The sequence below is a fragment of the Lissotriton helveticus genome, chromosome 10 (assembly GCF_964261635.1).
Source record: "Lissotriton helveticus chromosome 10, aLisHel1.1, whole genome shotgun sequence".
Lineage (NCBI taxonomy): Eukaryota > Metazoa > Chordata > Amphibia > Caudata > Salamandridae > Lissotriton > Lissotriton helveticus.
The window spans coordinates 597,820,093-597,836,798 of NC_136071.1; the positions used below are offsets into that span (position 1 = coordinate 597,820,093).

Genomic DNA, 16,706 nt, shown 5'->3' on the forward strand with positions numbered 1-16,706 from the left:
CTATGGCAGGAAAGTGAGTTATCGGTTTCCAGGTGAGTACTCGACTGGTGAAGTTAAGGTTCTGGGCATAGACTCAGGGGTCTCCCAGGGTCGGAAAGGTACAGTAGTTACACCCAAAGCGGCACAGGGGCAGCCGGGTGCAGAGAGACTAGGCCCAATGCAATCCAATATAGGGTAGGGGGCCTTCGGTTGGTGGCTGCAAGAAAGCAGGCCAATCGGCTGTGGGAGCTGAGCTCCTGGTCACTTACTCAGGGCAAGTGGGGAAGTAGCATAGGGTAGTAGTTGCACTTCCAGCTGCACTCGGGTGGCTAGGTGCAAGGTGCTTTTGAGCCTTCGGGCGCTCAATGTTATCCAATGGGAAAGGTAAAAAGGAAACAAAGGCTGCAGACTCTGGGACGGTGATTCTTCAGGTGCGACCACAACTTCGAGTGGTAAGTTGAGATCTTGGATAAGACTTAGGTACTCAAAGGAAGGCACAGGGAGCTGCAGGGCGCCGGGGGGGCTTTTGGTGTCGGGAAATCTTACCCTCAGCTGGTCGCGGTTGGAGGGGTCCCTGGTTCTGAGGCAGCAGGTGTCGTCTGGTTCGTCGAGGAGGTTCTTTGGGCACTGGACTTCGGGTCCCAGGTGCCGGGGGGACGTCCTCGTGGTCTTGGATCACTCAGGCACGGGCCGGGCTTGGCGGGTGCAGAGTGGGCTGGATTTGCCGTTTCTGGCTGGCACAAGGGGTATTGTTGTTGAAGCAGAGCCTCTGCTTAGGGGAGTCCCAGTCTTTCAGAGGGTCAAGACAGGCAGGTCCTCTGGGTTTCCCAAGGTTTCTGTCTGCATGAGTCACCGGGATTAAGCAGGAGCAGGTTCCAGGATCGACAGGCCGGTAGTGCTGGGGCCAAGTCAGTTGGTGTCGTCCTGTTAGCAGCTGCACGGCGGGACTTCTTCTTGATCTTTCTTCTTTTCTTATCGGGATCTGAGGAAGAAAGATTCAGGGTGCTCCTAAATACTAATTTTAGAGGCGTAACAGGTAGGGAAAGGGCAGGAACCAATAGCTCCCTGTCCTGGGGTGGGTACACCCCCTAGCCTGCTCCTCTCCTGTGGGAGGGGGGCAGGAGCCTAGCTGTGATTGGGCAGGGCTTCCCATCTTCAAGATGGCCGGAGCCCGGGGTCGTGCTTCACCTCGCCTCTCCCACCTGAGGGGTGGGGTTGGCACAGGCTGGCACACCCCCCTTCTTGACGTAGGGCTTCCTGCCAGTCTTCCCGCCAGAGTGAGGGTTAGAACTCGTGGGGGCCGGTACGGCACCGTTACTCCGAATCTTTTTTTCCGCTGACTTTCAGTCCGCATACAATTACTCCGCGAGGTCATTGACCTCGCATACCATCACTCCGCATTTTTTCACAATGCATGTGCATTTACCACGCATGCCTTTACAACGAATTATGTTGTAAAGGCATGTATGGTAAATGCACATGGGTTGTGAAAAAATAATAGACTTCAAGAAGATGGAACCAGGAGGAGTGTGGAACCAAGACGACGAGAGCGGTAAGGGGGTTTGGGTTAATTTTTTAGGGGTGGGGGTCGTGCTGGGGTAGTGATTGTGTAGTGTAGTTTAGTGTAGTGTTAGTGTAGTGTAGAGTTGGGGTGGTTGTGTAGTGTAGGGTCGTGCTGGGGGTAGTGTTATAGGGTTTAGGGTAGTGTTGCAGTGTTTGTGTAGTGTAGGGTCATGCAGGGGTAGTGTTTTAGGGAAGTGTTTGTATAGTGTAGGGTCATGCTGGGGGTAGTGTTTTAGTGTTTAGGGTAGTGTTTGTGTAGTGTAGGGTCATGCTGGGGGTAGTGTTTTAGGGTAGTGTTGTGGTGTTTGTGTAGTGTAGGGTCATGTGGGGGGTAGTGTTTTAGGGTTTAGGGTAGGGGTGTAGTGTTTGTGTAGTGTAGGGTCATGCTGGGGGTAGTGTTTTAGGGAAGTGTAGTGTTTGTGTAGTGTAGGGTCATGCTGGGGGTAGTGTTTTAGGGTTTAGGGTCGTGTTTGTGTAGTGTAGGGTAGTGTATGTGTAGTGTATGTGTAGTGTAGGGTAGTGTTTTAGGGTTTAGGGTTGTGTTTGTGTAGGGTAGTGTATGTGTAGTGTAGGGTAGTGTTTTAGGGTCGTGTTAGTGTAGTGTATGTGTAGTGTTTTAGGGGTTAGGGTAGTGTTGTGGTGTGGGTGTAGTGTAGGGTAGTCTTTTTGTAGTAGAGGGTAGTTTTTTAGGTTTTAGGGTAGTGTTGGTGTAGTGTAGGGTAGGGTAGTGTTTGTGTAGTGTAGGCAGTGTTTTAGGGTTTAGGGTAGTGTTAGTGTAGTGTAAGGTAGTGTATGGTAGCGGGTAGTGTTTTGGTGTTGGTGTAGTGTAGGGTAGTGTTTGTGTCATGTAGGTTAGTGTTTTTTGCAGGGTACTCACTTACCTTTAAAACTTTTACAATGAGTATACCTTTAACATGCATGCCTTTGTGTTGTAAAGGCATGCGTGGTAAAGGCATATTCGTTGTAAAAGTTTACGTTGTGTTAATTTGCGGAGTGATAGTATTTCTGGAATCATTTTTGCGGATTGATGGTATGCGGGGTATTTGTATGCGGAAAAACGTCACATATTCGTGGGGGCCAGTTGCTGAGTACAGCAAGTGGCCTGGAGAAGCTCACAAAGGTGGCAGGCCTTTGAAGCATCCCCCTGCCGATCCTGGGGAGGAGACCTAGCACCTCACCCAGGATGTGCATTGTTGCTGGCCCAGGAGAGTGGGGGGCTCTCCACCCAGGGGTCCAGAAACAGGTCTGCTGTGTGGCAACCTCCGCAGCCATTCAGACCAGACGTGGATTGTAGGTTAGGTTTCAAAGGGCATCTCTAAGATGCCCTCTGTGGTTCAATACACATTAAATCCCACACTGGCATCAGCGTGGGTTTAATGTGCTGAGACATTTGATATCAAACTTGTCAGTCTTCAGTGTAGCCATTACGGTGCTGTGGAGTTCATAATGACAACCTCCCAGCACCATATACTCTTAATGGCATCACTGAACTTACAGTGCCCAGGAATGGCCCTGGGTACTGTAGGGGCACAGGGCTCATGCACCTGTGCCCACACCACTGGCATAGGGCTCCCAGCTAGAGATGTGACTGATGTATGTCAGGGCAGTGGGTTTGTGGGCATGGCACACAGGGATGTGTGCCATGTTGACTCTGTTTAGTTCTGTACTTAGACACTCAGCCTGCAAAGGCAGTTTGTGGGTGTCAGGGTACAGGGCCCCTAAGGGTGGCACAATATGTGCTGCAGCCCGTAGGGGTCTTCTCTGGTAACCATGCCCTGGGTATCTAGGGTACCATTTACTAGGGGCTGACAGGTGGCCAGAGATGCCAATTGGGTTTTGGTTCAACACAGCTTTAGGGAAGGAACACAGGCCCTGGGCACCTGGTTGGCAGGAGCCTAGGGCACACTCAGTCAAAGCACATTAGCAGTTCAGCAAAAAGTGGGGGCAAACCAATGCAAGAAAGATGGTACTTTCTCACAATTATGCAGCCACTTTTTTGCCTGATTCAGAAAAGGGGGGTGGTGATGAACCGAGTGTCTGAATTAAGCAGACCACTCTTACCCAGTCCAAAGATCAGGGCTTGATCCATCACCGTTATTTATCTCACTGCCCCATCCCAGCTCAGAACCTGGCTATATGCAAATTAGTCTGTCCCTGGCCCAGTGCATCATGGGAACAGGGCAGACCAAACTACCAAGCCAATTCTTCACCAGAAAGGAGACAAGCTACCGGGGACCGGTTTCTGGCATTTCAGCCTCTTCGGCCCGGCTTGCTTGAATCCTGATGGAGCAGTGAGAAAGGGACTCATGTCTGAGTATACCCTGCCACACCTATAGTGGCCAAAAACGATTCAGAAAAGGGGGTGGTGATGAACAGAGTGTCTGAATTAAGCAGACCACTCTTACCCAGTCCAAAGATCAGGGCTTGATCCATCACCGTTATTTATCTCACTGCCCCATCCCAGCTCAGAACCTGGCTATATGCAAATTAGTCTGTCCCTGGCCCAGTGCATCATGGGAACAGGGCAGACCAAACTACCAAGCCAATTCTTCACCAGAAAGGAGACAAGCTACCGGGGACCGGTTTCTGGCATTTCAGCCTCTTCGGCCCGCTTGCTTGAATCCTGATGGAGCAGTGAGAAAGGGACTAATGTCTGAGTATACCCTGCCACACCTATAGTGGCCAAAAACGATTCAGAAAAGGGGGTGGTGATGAACAGAGTGTCTGAATTAAGCAGACCACTCTTACCCAGTCCAAAGATCAGGGCTTGATCCATCACCGTTATTTATTTCACTGCCCCATCCTCAGATGTGAGTCCCTTGCTCATTGCACCATCAGGATTCAAGCAAGCCGGGCCGACGAGGCTGAAATGCCAGAAACCGGTCCCCGGTAGCTTGTTTCCTTCCCAGTAAAAGAATTGGCTTGGTAGTTTGGTTTGCCCTGTTCCCATCATGCACTGGGACAGGAAAGACTAATTTGCATATAGCCAAGTTCTGAGCTGGGATGGTGCAGTGAGCTAAAAAACGGTGATGGCTCAAGCCCTGATCTTTGGACTGGGTAAGAGTGGTCTGCTTAATTCAGGCACTCTGTTCATCACCACCCCCTTTTCTGAATCATTTTGTCCACCATAAGCGTGGAAGGGTATACTCAGATGTGAGTCCCTTGCTCATTGCACCATCAGGATTCAAGCAAGCCGGGCCGACGAGGCTGAAATGCCAGAAACCGGTCCCCGGTAGCTTGTTTCCTTCCCAGTATAAGAATTGGCTTGGTAGTTTGGTTTGCCCTGTTCCCATCATGCACTGGGACAGGAAAGACTAATTTGCATATAGCCAAGTTCTGAGCTGGGATGGTGCAGTGAGCTAAAAAACGGTGATGGATCAAGCCCTGATCTTTGGACTGGGTAAGAGTGGTCTGCTTAATTCAGGCACTCTGTTCATCACCACCCCCTTTTCTGAATCATTTTGTCCACCATAAGCGTGGAAGGGTATACTCAGATGTGAGTCCCTTGCTCATTGCACCATCAGGATTCAAGCAAGCCGGGCCGACGAGGCTGAAATGCCAGAAACCGGTCCCCGGTAGCTTGTTTCCTTCCCAGTATAAGAATTGGCTTGGTAGTTTGGTGTGCCCTGTTCCCATCATGCACTGGGACAGGAAAGACTAATTTGCATATAGCCAAGTTCTGAGCTGGGATGGTGCAGTGAGCTAAAAAACGGTGATGGATCAAGCCCTGATCTTTGGACTGGGTAAGAGTGGTCTGCTTAATTCAGGCACTCTGTTCATCACCACCCCCTTTTCTGAATCACTTTTTTGCCTGAGGCATCTATTACTTTGGACTCTTTGTCTGTAGGTGGAGCGTCCCTGAGGTTTGGGAATTCGCTCTTTTACGAGCACTGGACTCAACCAAAGAATCTAATATAAGCGGACTCAATAGAAATTGGGTCAGATGGTGGTTTGTATTTTTTATCAAACCTGGATGTTATGATATGTGGGCGTGCCGGGTCTTTTTTTCTTTAATGTCTTCTGCGTGCCTCAGCATGCCTTTTTTTTTTATTTCAGTTAATGTTATTGACTTTAAGAAAAACAGGAAAATAGATGTACAAACAGAAAATCACAGAATGGCATTAGTTGAAAAACAGCTACAGATGGGATTGTAAATGATAATAACAAATGAATAAATAATAAATACGTCATGGATTTAAACATTGGTAACCACTGTGTTGTTTTAAGAGTGATCCCCAATGTTTCAAATAAAAAATCTTCTTCTAAAGGTTCTTTATGTAAAGGGACTCCATAGTATATGGCTGCCCTGGCAAATAACTCCTGATATTAAGTGCTGTCATCAGGAGGGGAAGATTTTGCAGGGTATAGATCTGGATCTGTCTGTGGGAGGAGCTATATTATAATCATCCCATAGATCTGATGGTGGTTGGCCACAAGCGTCATCCCCAGCCCCTGCATCAGGATCAGTAGGAGAGCCCTGCGGTGTCTGTAGGATCAACTCGGTATTAAATGTACTGGTGAAGATGGTGGGGGGGGGGTATAAGGAATGGGGGTGAAGAGGGCTAGTAGCCAAGACATTTTCTTTCTTAAAGGAATTTAACAACCTGTGAGCTAGGAAGAATCCTTTTGGAGGATGATGTTATCACAGGTTTTGTTGTAATATGTCTAGTGTCTAGATTAATATAAATTTTCTTTTGTTTTGGATCCAGCTTTTCTTGCATGGTTTCCAGAACTGGCTCCAGAGGCTTTTGAGGAGTACGTTTCTGTTTCGGCACCAAAATGTTCGGTGCGGAGCCGGATTTTTCCTTTTTGTCCCTTGGAACCAATGTTTTAGGTGCCCGAAGATGTGGTATCAACTCAAGCCTGAACGCTTGACTTGTGCTTTTGGTGCCAAGCCAGAGGGCGGGGCGTTTAAAGCAGTCTCTTGGTGTCTACCATGGCCAAATGGCAGTGGTGGCCCAGAAGCCCTTTTTTTAGGTCTCACGTTGCGTAGGCTGCGCACATGCGCAGTCTCGCTTGCGAGATTTAATGACTGAGTAGTGAGGGTTAACCCCGCCCCTCTTCTCCATTGGCTGGCCTCCTAAACGGCAGCCAGCCATTGGAGAAGAGGTCTCAGTGTCGTCATTCTATCCATCTAAGCCCCGTCCTTTTCGGATTGGGGGGCGTGTTTTTAGGTTTGTTCTACCCTCTTCTCCATTGGCTGGAATGGTAAACAACAAGTCAAAAACACGCCGTTGTTTATATTCCAGCCAATGGAGAAGAGGGGAGAAAGAAAAACACGCCCCCCAGTCTGAAAAGGACGGGGCACTAAATCCTGAGGACGGGGGAGGAGGTGGGAAGAACAGTATCATCTCTTAAACTGCTTTATTATGGAGCAGGTATCCGGCCTCCGACCTGAGCACAATAAATCCCTGCTGGAGGGGCTTCCTGTCACTGAATAAGGCTTCTGGTTGCACAATAGTAGTCCTGTGACCCCCACCTGCAAATCCTCCCCTCCCACGCTCCATACTGCAGGCTCACATCCTCTCTCGGGGCACAGGAACCCCTGCCCGTGTCTAGGGACGAAGGCCCACAATTGGCAGGCCCAAGACGGTGACCTCTAGGCTGTTCATCCAGACCAGAGTTCTTCAAGCCCCCTCTGGATTCCTTGGGCTTTCACGGGCTCTCAGTCAAGGGCAAAATATCACTGCAGAGGGTGGGGTTTTTATCCGTCCCTGGGACCTTTAAGTGAAGGACGGTGATGAAGTCAAATGTCAGGCAAAGCGGAAGTGACATCGCATCATTTGGGCAGACCTCTTGACCCACCCATAATCTTGTACTAGTCTCCTCTTCATGCAGAGGAACTATCGGATGGAGCGGATGTTCTAGAAAGCAAGCAAGTTCCTTAGCTCGCACCCTCTTCACTCCTGTCGGGGCCTTCAAGACAGCTGAGACCAGGTGAAGAAAGAGCAGTGTGTGGCTCTGTGTATGTGTGGCTCTGTCTGTGTGTGTGGCTCTGTGTGTGGCTCTGTGCGTCTGTGGCTCTGTCTGTGTGTGTGGCTCTGTGTGTGGCTCTGTGTGTGGCTCTGTGTGTGGCTCTGTGTGTGGCTCTGTGTGTGGCTCTGTGTGTGGCTCTGTGTGTGGCTCTGTGTGTGGCTCTGTGTGTGTCTGTGGCTCTGTGTGGGTCTGTGGCTCTGTGTGGGTCTGTGGCTCTGTGTGTGTCTGTGGCTCTGTGTGTGTCTGTGGCTGTGTGTGTCTGTGGCTCTGTGTGTGTCTGTGGCTCTGTGTGTGTCTGTGGCTCTGTGTGTGTCTGTGGCTCTGTGTGTGTCTGTGGCTCTGTGTGTGTCTGTGGCTCTGTGTGTGTCTGTGGCTCTGTGTGTGTCTGTGGCTCTGTGTGTGTCTGTGGCTCTGTGTGTGTCTGTGGCTCTGTGTGTGTCTGTGGCTCTGTGTGTGTCTGTGGCTCTGTGTGTGTCTGTGGCTCTGTGTGTGTCTGTGGCTCTGTGTGTGTCTGTGGCTCTGTGTGTGTCTGTGGCTCTGTGTGTGTCTGTGGCTCTGTGTGTGTCTGTGGCTCTGTGTGTGTCTGTGGCTCTGTGTGTGTCTGTGGCTCTGTGTGTGTCTGTGGCTCTGTGTGTGTCTGTGGCTCTGTGTGTGTCTGTGGCTCTGTGTGTGTCTGTGGCTCTGTGTGTGTCTGTGGCTCTGTGTGTGTCTGTGGCTCTGTGTGTGTCTGTGGCTCTGTGTGTGTCTGTGGCTCTGTGTGTGTCTGTGGCTCTGTGTGTGTCTGTGGCTCTGTGTGTGTCTGTGGCTCTGTGTGTGTCTGTGGCTCTGTGTGTGTCTGTGGCTCTGTGTGTGTCTGTGGCTCTGTGTGTGTGTGGCTCTGTGTGTGTGTGGCTCTGTGTGTGTGTGGCTCTGTGTGTGTGTGGCTCTGTGTGTGTGTGGCTCTGTGTGTGTGTGGCTCTGTGTGTGTGTGGCTCTGTGTGTGTGTGGCTCTGTGTGTGTGTGGCTCTGTGTGTGTGTGGCTCTGTGTGTGTGTGTGGCTCTGTGTGTGTGTTCGGTGTGTGGCTCTGTGTGTGTGCGTGGCTGTGTGTATGCAAATGCAATAAGTGTCACATTTGTGAGAGATTAAGCTACTGGCATTGTAAATGACAATGCCATTTATTTATCTGTTTTCAAAACCAACACATAAATAAAGTTTGTCATTTACAATGCCAATAGCTCCAACTTTTTTTTAAAAAAAGGCGAGACCGTTGCATTGTAAATGCTTGTTATCGGAAGCTGATTTTGGTAGGAAAGGGGTTTTGGTACTCACTGCACTTTGACCGGTTGGACATCGTGGGACTCTAGTTCGAAATTGGAGTCCTGGACGGCGAAGGTCTCTTCTTCCTCTGCAGATGCTTCCATTTCTCCAGAATTATTAGGGGTGTCAGATAGGATGTTGCTGCATTTCTCTTCATCGAGCCAGACGGTCCAGTAGGGTCTTTTTGGAGCAAAATGAGTGACAGGCGTCACAGTCTTCTTCCTTGTGCTCCGGAGACAGGCAAATGTTACAGACCTTGTGAAGGTCTGCGTGCGGATCATTAGAGTGGTATAGAGGGCAGAATTGGAACAGAGTCTGTTCCATTGGCAGATTACTTGATGATCTTGATGATGTTTTCTCGAGTGAAAGTTAATGGAAACGGGCTAGGCACAAAGGCTGGGGTTTTCTCGATCCAACCATAAAAGTTTTCCGATTTTCGACATGCAGTGGATGGGAAATGTGTTTGGAAAAATATTGACGCGGGTACAGTGGGTTATGCACCAAAGAAATCCTGACGAACGGTCTCAAACCAGAGCCCCACAAACCGTGCTCGAAACCAATGGCAGAAAGAAAACAATCTAATGATGAAGTTGATGCTCATGCGCAATATCACCGAAAACAGGAGTCACCTTACCTTGTGACTGGAAAAGACTTCTTCGAAGAAAAACAACTTACAAACATCCAGACCCAACACTAAATGGCAGGAGTATGCGTATCTACAGCAGACATGCCTCGAATATAGTGATTTTCCCACCATACCTTTAAGCGTGAATGTTCCAGAATACCAGCACGTTTCCAAATTTAATGGTGTACAGCAATTTGCCATGATTCTGCTATGCATGGGGTGGTCAGTAATCAGTGCCTTATACAGTGGACAGATTCCAACAGTTATATTATGAGTGAGGGCTTGATATCGTAGCAAAGAGCTATCGGGTATGTGTCATGAGTTAAGCAGCAGTTTCAGAGGTCAACTTCTTCTACAGCTTTTAACAGCATCCTAGAAATGGTAGCTCAAGCAGCTGTAGTAACCTTTAATATGCTACTGCCATAGAGAAGAGGTATCAATTAGCAAACACATGCAAGCACGAAGACTTGAGAACCGGCAAGGAGTAAGGACAGTAGTCCCACCGAAACACAAACTAGCAACACAGATCATGTGACAAAAAGTGTGCATAATATGAGGCTTGCTCAGTAATGCACATGACTGAAGCAATTATTACTATGAACCATCACCTTCTTTTGCATAATTTCTTTCAAAATTAAGTCAATGTATTGTTTGTACCATTTAATAGTGCTCTGGGCTGTCCAAGGAGAGTTTGTCGGAACTTACCATTCCAGTGCCATTGCAGTAATGGCAGTGTTGCACTTTAGTGCCGGGCTCATTTCCCTTGCCGTCGCATCGCTGGCAGGTGTCATTAATGTTGATCGAAATCTCTTTATTGACGCCTTTGGCAGCCTGGTTGAAGGTCAGCTCCATGACGTACTGATAAGGGCAACAAGATCGAAAGCATCAGCTAGCAGTAAAGTTAATTCTACAGAACCCCATGCTGAAAGAACACTCTTCAGTACCATATTTCTCTATGCCATACTACAGATTAGCAGATCTCCTTAGAAAAAAAAATCACAATCATCCTTCAGTACCATAATGTGCATTTGGAAAGCACATGTTCATCCTGAGAGTTAAATAATAGTTGTTCATAGTTACTTAACACAATTGTACTTTATAGACCTTGGAAGAGGCTATTTAACACAATTTTGGTTTTATCTGTGGCAGTTTAACTCGGGAAGTGCAATGCATTCATTATCTCCTACTCACTTTCAGTCTCTTCGATGTGAAGTCGTCTTATTTTCCAACCCCACACACAAAAACCGAGTAGAGAACAATGAAACGTCTATTTAATAAGGATGCTTTTCAGATATTTGCCATAACTTTCATTGCCCGTACCCTTTACAGTTGTTTTCAGATTTTGAACAACTTGGAGTGAGTGAGTACGACTAACTTAGTTTTGCGAGAGGGCTAGCCTTGGTTCACCACACAGCACTTGTCAGGGACTAGGATTACTATACACACCAACAGAATTTTCGACCCACCAAGCTAGAAAATGTGCTTGTTGGTTCATGAAACCAGAAGTAAATTACAGTGAAAGGAGAAAACTGCATCAACAACTGTAAGACCCAGGACATTCTTTCACTCAACCACAAGCACAATTCAGCATGCACTCAAGAGAACTGGGAAAAACTGTCAGAAAGCCATCCTAACATTCAAACCTTTGGCCAAATGAAACATTTTGCTGCAAGTTGCTTTATGATAACAGCCAGCTGGGACCCAAACGCCTTGTAATAGTAATCTGGAACAACATTCTTGCTCCTACTGATAGCCACAGGTCCGGAGACAAAATTTGGAAGTTGGGGTAGCCATTTTAAGTAGACATGAAATCCTTTTTACAGCACAAATCTGAATTTGAGACAGCTGCCCAGAAAGTGAAATGTCTCCTGCACCAGCCAAAAAAATACTTAAAAAGTAAGTGTTTGGTCTTACCTCTTGCTGTTGCTCAAAAACAGTGTTGAAGTCACCAAAAGAAGAACCAGAAAACTCCCCAAAAATCTTCCTGAAGAGTTCCTCTGGGTCGATGCTAGGGCCTCCACCCCTCCAGTATTGCTGTCCAGAGCTTGCCCCAGGGTCAAAGCCGGCCGCACCATATGTATCATATTGCTTTCGTTTCACCTCATCGCTTAGCACCTAAAGAAAAGAGAAGCACAGATGTAGATCTCAGGATATACACGGCAGAAGGACATTAAAGGACAGAAGACTCTGCTGGACAAAGCAATACAATTAAGAGTGAGAGACATTATGTAGCTCAACAAACCATAATAGAAACTTACTGATGAATGAGGAAGAGTCTATCCTCGCATGTATGTAAATGTAATAGTCTATTTAGACAGGTCAGGTCCATTTAAACATCATACACACATTATAAAATACATACACCAGCACTTTCAATTTAAAACTCAGATTTGATTTGCAGTTGATATGTTGGAGCTGCAGGACACGTCCTGTGGATCTACGCCACCTATCCCTCCAAATCAGAGTACCGTAGAATGGTGAAGGTGCCAATGCAGATAGTGACGGCACAGAATACTTCCTTGGCAGAGAGGCAAGAAAGCTGTGAACCATAGGCCCTATCTGAAGACCTTCTTTCAAAGGCAAAGAGACGAGGTGCTACATAGGTAGCATTCATAAAAAGGCACCACTGCTGGAAGACTAATAGCAGGGGCCAGTGAGGGAGCTAAAAGGGTTCCTGTAGTAAAAGAGCTGCTGCATAAGGCCTGCAACCTATTGTATCAGGGTGGGGGGGGGCACCATAAGACAGTCAGGTGCCACCATCAGTTATTGAATGGGCCACTGCAGGGATCAAATGCTAGCGAGTCTGTAGGTCTGCTGTGATGGACCCCTTTCCTGATCTGAAGCAAGTAGAGATTTGGACCCCATGGAACTGGCAATTAGCAAACAGCAGTTGATGTAGAAAGGTCCTAAGGAGAAATAGAGAGTAGCAGTGGAGAGGTCAAGAGAACCCTCTCAAGGCAAAGGATCAGCTGAATCGACAAACATCTTTAAATTGCCTGGGAGGGGGGGTGGAGAGAGTTCTAGACTTCATTGAGTCAGGATGGTGGTGAGCGTGGCATGTGACGAACATAAGTCCTAGCTAGCATCCTAAGCCTATTTGTGCAGAACTCAGAGAAGATACTGATAAGTGAGTAATGGCTGAAGCGAAGGTGGGGATCCTAGAGAAGTGCGACTAGCCATGGGGAATGAGGAATCCGGACTATCATGGTCCTCAGGGACATCCTGTGTCTGTGATACCTGAAAAGTAGGAAGTGCCCACTGTAAGAAAGTGGGTCTGTATATACTGGACCAAAGTAAGGTACAGTGTGCCCAGGGTCCACAGTCCCCAGAGGTTTGGCAGAGGCTAAAGTTAGATATAACCTTACTCTCAAAAGTGGTAGCTTGGTCGAGCAGTAAGGCAGTATCAGAGGACAGTGTAAAGCATTTGTTGTCCACACTCAGTCAGGAAATAGCATCACACAATCAAGAACTGAACTCTAGGCCAATTGTTTTGTATCAAAATATATAGTTGTTTTATTTTAGAACCACCAAGTTATCAAAATATACTTTCTCAGAATGAATTACTTTAGTTTAAATACTTTGCAAATAGGCAATAGACTTAAGTACAGTAGTTACAGTCGCTGCAATGGGCAACACAATTTCAAACACAATGCCACATTGAGCTCAATGGGAATTTCTAGTTAAATGTAATTAGTTACTTTATGGATTACTTTTCTAACCACAGGACTGGATCCTAGATTCAGCCCTGGGACATCTTCTGTAAACAGTTGAGTAAAAGCGTTTTGGTTACAGTAGTGATTTTTAAGAAATATTATTGTATTTTAAAAGATGACACTTTGAAACTTTTTCACATAGAATCACCAATGTTATCCTATGGGAGGAAATTCACTTAGCAGGTAAGTAAGTGTTATCGTTACTTTTTCTTACTCAGTGGTGGATCCTGGATCTCCTCTAAACAGTTGAAGAATGTGTTTAAGTCATACAGGCGACTTTTAAGGAATATTTGTAGTTGTGAAAATCGACATTTAGAAACTTTTCTGGTGAAAACCAGATAATGGATTCCTATGGAAGGAAATAGAAGTTACTGGTAAGTACGGTTAAAATTATTTTTCAGGGTCAGTGCTGGTCCAAAAGATGCAGCACTGGGTTCTCTCCTGATAACAGGTGAGTAAATCTGATTTTTTTGTTCAGATGATTTTAGGTGAATATTTCAATGTTTCAAAAATCCACACTTAGAAGAATTTCCAAGTGAAAACAGTCAATGTTGCCCTTTGGAAGAAAAGTGAGTTATCGGCTTTTGGGTAAGTTCTCGACTAGCAGAGTTAAGGTTCTGGTCAGAGATTCCGGGATCTCCCTGGGTCAGCTAGGTGCAGTTGGTACACCCTCAGCGGCACAGGGGCCTCCGAGTGCAGAGATAGTTAGGCCCAATGTTAGCCAATGAGAGGCAGGGGGCCTTCGGTTGGTGGCTGCTGGCAAGCAGGCCACACAGCTTTGGAAGCTGGGCTCCTGGTCACTTGCTCAGGGCAAATGGGGAAGTAGGCTAGGACCAAGGTTGCACTGCCAGCGGCACTCGTACGGCTGGGTGCAGGGTGCTTTTGAGCAGTCGAGAGCTCAATGTTATTCAAAGGAGAACTTGGAAAGTGATAAAGGCTGCAGGCTCGGGGGACGGAGATTATTCAGGAGCGACCAACACTTCGAGGAGTAAGTTGGGATCTTGGAGGATACCTAGGGACCCAGGAGTTGGGCACAGGGGGCTGTGGGGCGCCAGGTGCAGGGGTCTTTTGACGTAGGGAAATCTTACCCTCTGCTGGTCGCGGTTGGAGGGGTCCCAGGCTGTGAGGCTGCAGGCATCGCCGGGGTCGTCGAGGAAGGTCCTTGAGCACTGGATTCCAGGTCAGAATCGCCGGAGGGACTTCCTCAGGGTCTGTGTCCACTCAGGCACAGGCCGGGCTCGACGGGTGCAGAGTGGGCTGGATTCGTGGTTCTTGGCTGGCACCAAGGGCATTGTGGTTTGCGCAGAACTACTACTCATGGGAGTCTCAGTCTTTAAGAGGTTCAAGGCAGGCAGGTCCTCTGGGGTTTTCAAGATTGCTGTCCGCAGGAGACGCCGGGATTTAGCAGGAGCAGGTTGAAGGATCAACAGGCCTGTAAGGCTGAGGCCAAATCAGTTGGTGTCGGCCTCTTGTTAGCAGCTGCACGGCAGGTCTTCTTCTTGATCTTCTTTCTTGTTTTCAAATCGAGATCCGAGGAAGGAAGGTTCAGGGTGCCCCTACATACTAAATTTAGGGGCGTTACAGGTAGGCCAAGGGCAGGGACCAATGGGTCCCTGCCCTGGGGTGAATACACCCCCTAGCCGCCTCCTCTCCTGTGGCAGGGGGGCAGGAGCATATCTCCGATTGGGCAGGGCTCCCCATCTTCAAGATGGCCGAAGCCCGGAGTTGTGCTTCACCTCGACACTCCCACCTGAGGGGCTGAGTTGGCACAGGCTGGCACACCCCCTTTCCTCATGTAGGGTTTCCTGCCAGTCTTCCCACCAGAGTGGCGGACAGAACTGGAGGGGGCCAGTTGGTGGGGTCAGCAAGTGGTCTGGAGAAGCTCAGCAAAGGCGGCATGCCTTTGAAGCTTCCCTTGCCCATTCTGGGGGAGGAGACCTAGCACCTCGCCCAGGGTGTGCATTGTTGCAGGCCCAGGAGAACGGATGGCTCTCTACCTAGGGGTCAAGCAACATGTCTGCTGAGTGGCAGCCTAGGCAGTCTCTTAGACAAGAAGTGGATTGTAGGTTAGGTTCAGGGGGCAACCCTTAGTTGCCCTCTGTTGTGCATTTGGCATTAAATCCCACACTGGCATCAGTGTGGGTTTAATGTTCTGAGAAGATTTATATCAAACTTCTCAGTCTTCAGTGAAGCCATCATGTTGCTGTGGAGTTCGTAATGACAACCTCCCAGGACCATATACTCTTAAAGGCAGCACTGCACTTACAGTGCCCAGGAATGGCCTTGGGTACTGAAGGGGCACAGGGCTCATGCACCTGTGCCCACACCACTGGCATAGTGCACCCAGCTAGAGGGGTGACTCGTGGATGCCAGGGCAGTGTGTTTGTGGGCATGGCACACAGGGATGTGTGCCATGTCGACTCTTTATTTAGTTCCGCACCAAGACACTCACCCTGCAAAGGGAGTGTGTGTGTGTGCCAGGGTTCAGGGCCCCTAAGGGTGGCACAATAGGTGCTGCAGCCCTCCGGGGTCTTCTCTGGTCACAATGCCCTGGGTACCACTTACCAGGGACTGCCATGTGGACAGAGATGCCAATTGGGTTTTAGTTTCAACACAGTTTTAGGGAAGGAACACAGGCTCTGGGAACCTGATTGGCAGGAACCCAGGGCACACTCAGTCAAAGCACATCAGCAATTCAGCAAACAAATGGGAGGCATACCATGCAATAAAGATGGCACTTTCTCACACCCACTGCTCCCCATTAGCCAGTAGAGGGAAAAGCTGGATCCAAGGTGTATGCCTCAATGAATCAAGCATGCTGGCAAGAACAAACTAGGGGTTTTTCATGATTGTTTTACAAGCCTGATGGAAAGCACTGGCAAGCTGGCCAACCTACTTCTAGCGAGACAGCAGCCAAAACTGATGCTGGGGATAGATAGGGGCGCATCAAAGGGATTTATTTATTAAGAAGATTTATATAGCGCCGGCCAGACGCGAGGGTTACGGAGCCCTTTACAACAGTTATAATGCAGGTGTCACATAGTAAAGCATAGGTTTAAATATTGGCTCGGAAGTCCCAGCGTGCAGTGCCACATTGAGGTGTGGAAGTCCTGAGGTAACCTCGAGGAGTGCACGTTGTCTTGGGCTGAACCTCTTTCGGTGGTGGTTGGGGGGGGGGGGGGGTTAGAGTGTCATGGAGTCTCTGGATGTCTTCAATGGAGGATGTTTCCAGATAAATCTGGGTGTCATCTGCATATAGGTGGAAGGGGATATTGGCTTTTTTTGTAGGGTGGGGAGGCGTTCCATATATGTTGAACATTTGAGGGGAGATAACTGAGCCTTGAGGGACACCTCTGCTAGCGGGGTGTAGATCGGACGTAAAGGTTTTGATTTTTATCCTTTGGGAGCGGTTGTGTAAGAAGGAGGAGAACCAGTGTAGGACCAACTCATCTGCACCTACCCTATCTTGGAGAGCCTTGATGACTAGATTGTGGTCAATCGAGTCAAAGGCTGCCGATAGGTCCAGGTGAATGAGTAGGCTGCATTGGTCAGT

The 16,706-nt window shown here is 48.3% G+C and overlaps 1 protein-coding gene across 2 annotated transcripts in view; it reads right to left on the reverse strand.

Moving 5' to 3' along the window:
• DNAJA3 (DnaJ heat shock protein family (Hsp40) member A3) overlaps positions 1-16,706 on the reverse strand; it is a 264,697-nt gene that overhangs the window by 197,566 nt on the left and 50,425 nt on the right. For both annotated transcript variants that reach the window (XM_078663123.1, XM_078663124.1), the window contains exons 4-5: positions 11,355-11,555; positions 10,146-10,298 (exon numbers count right to left, since the gene is read on the reverse strand). In XM_078663123.1, coding sequence (XP_078519249.1) covers positions 10,146-10,298; positions 11,355-11,555 — 354 coding nt within the window. The remainder of the gene's footprint in view (positions 1-10,145; positions 10,299-11,354; positions 11,556-16,706) is intronic.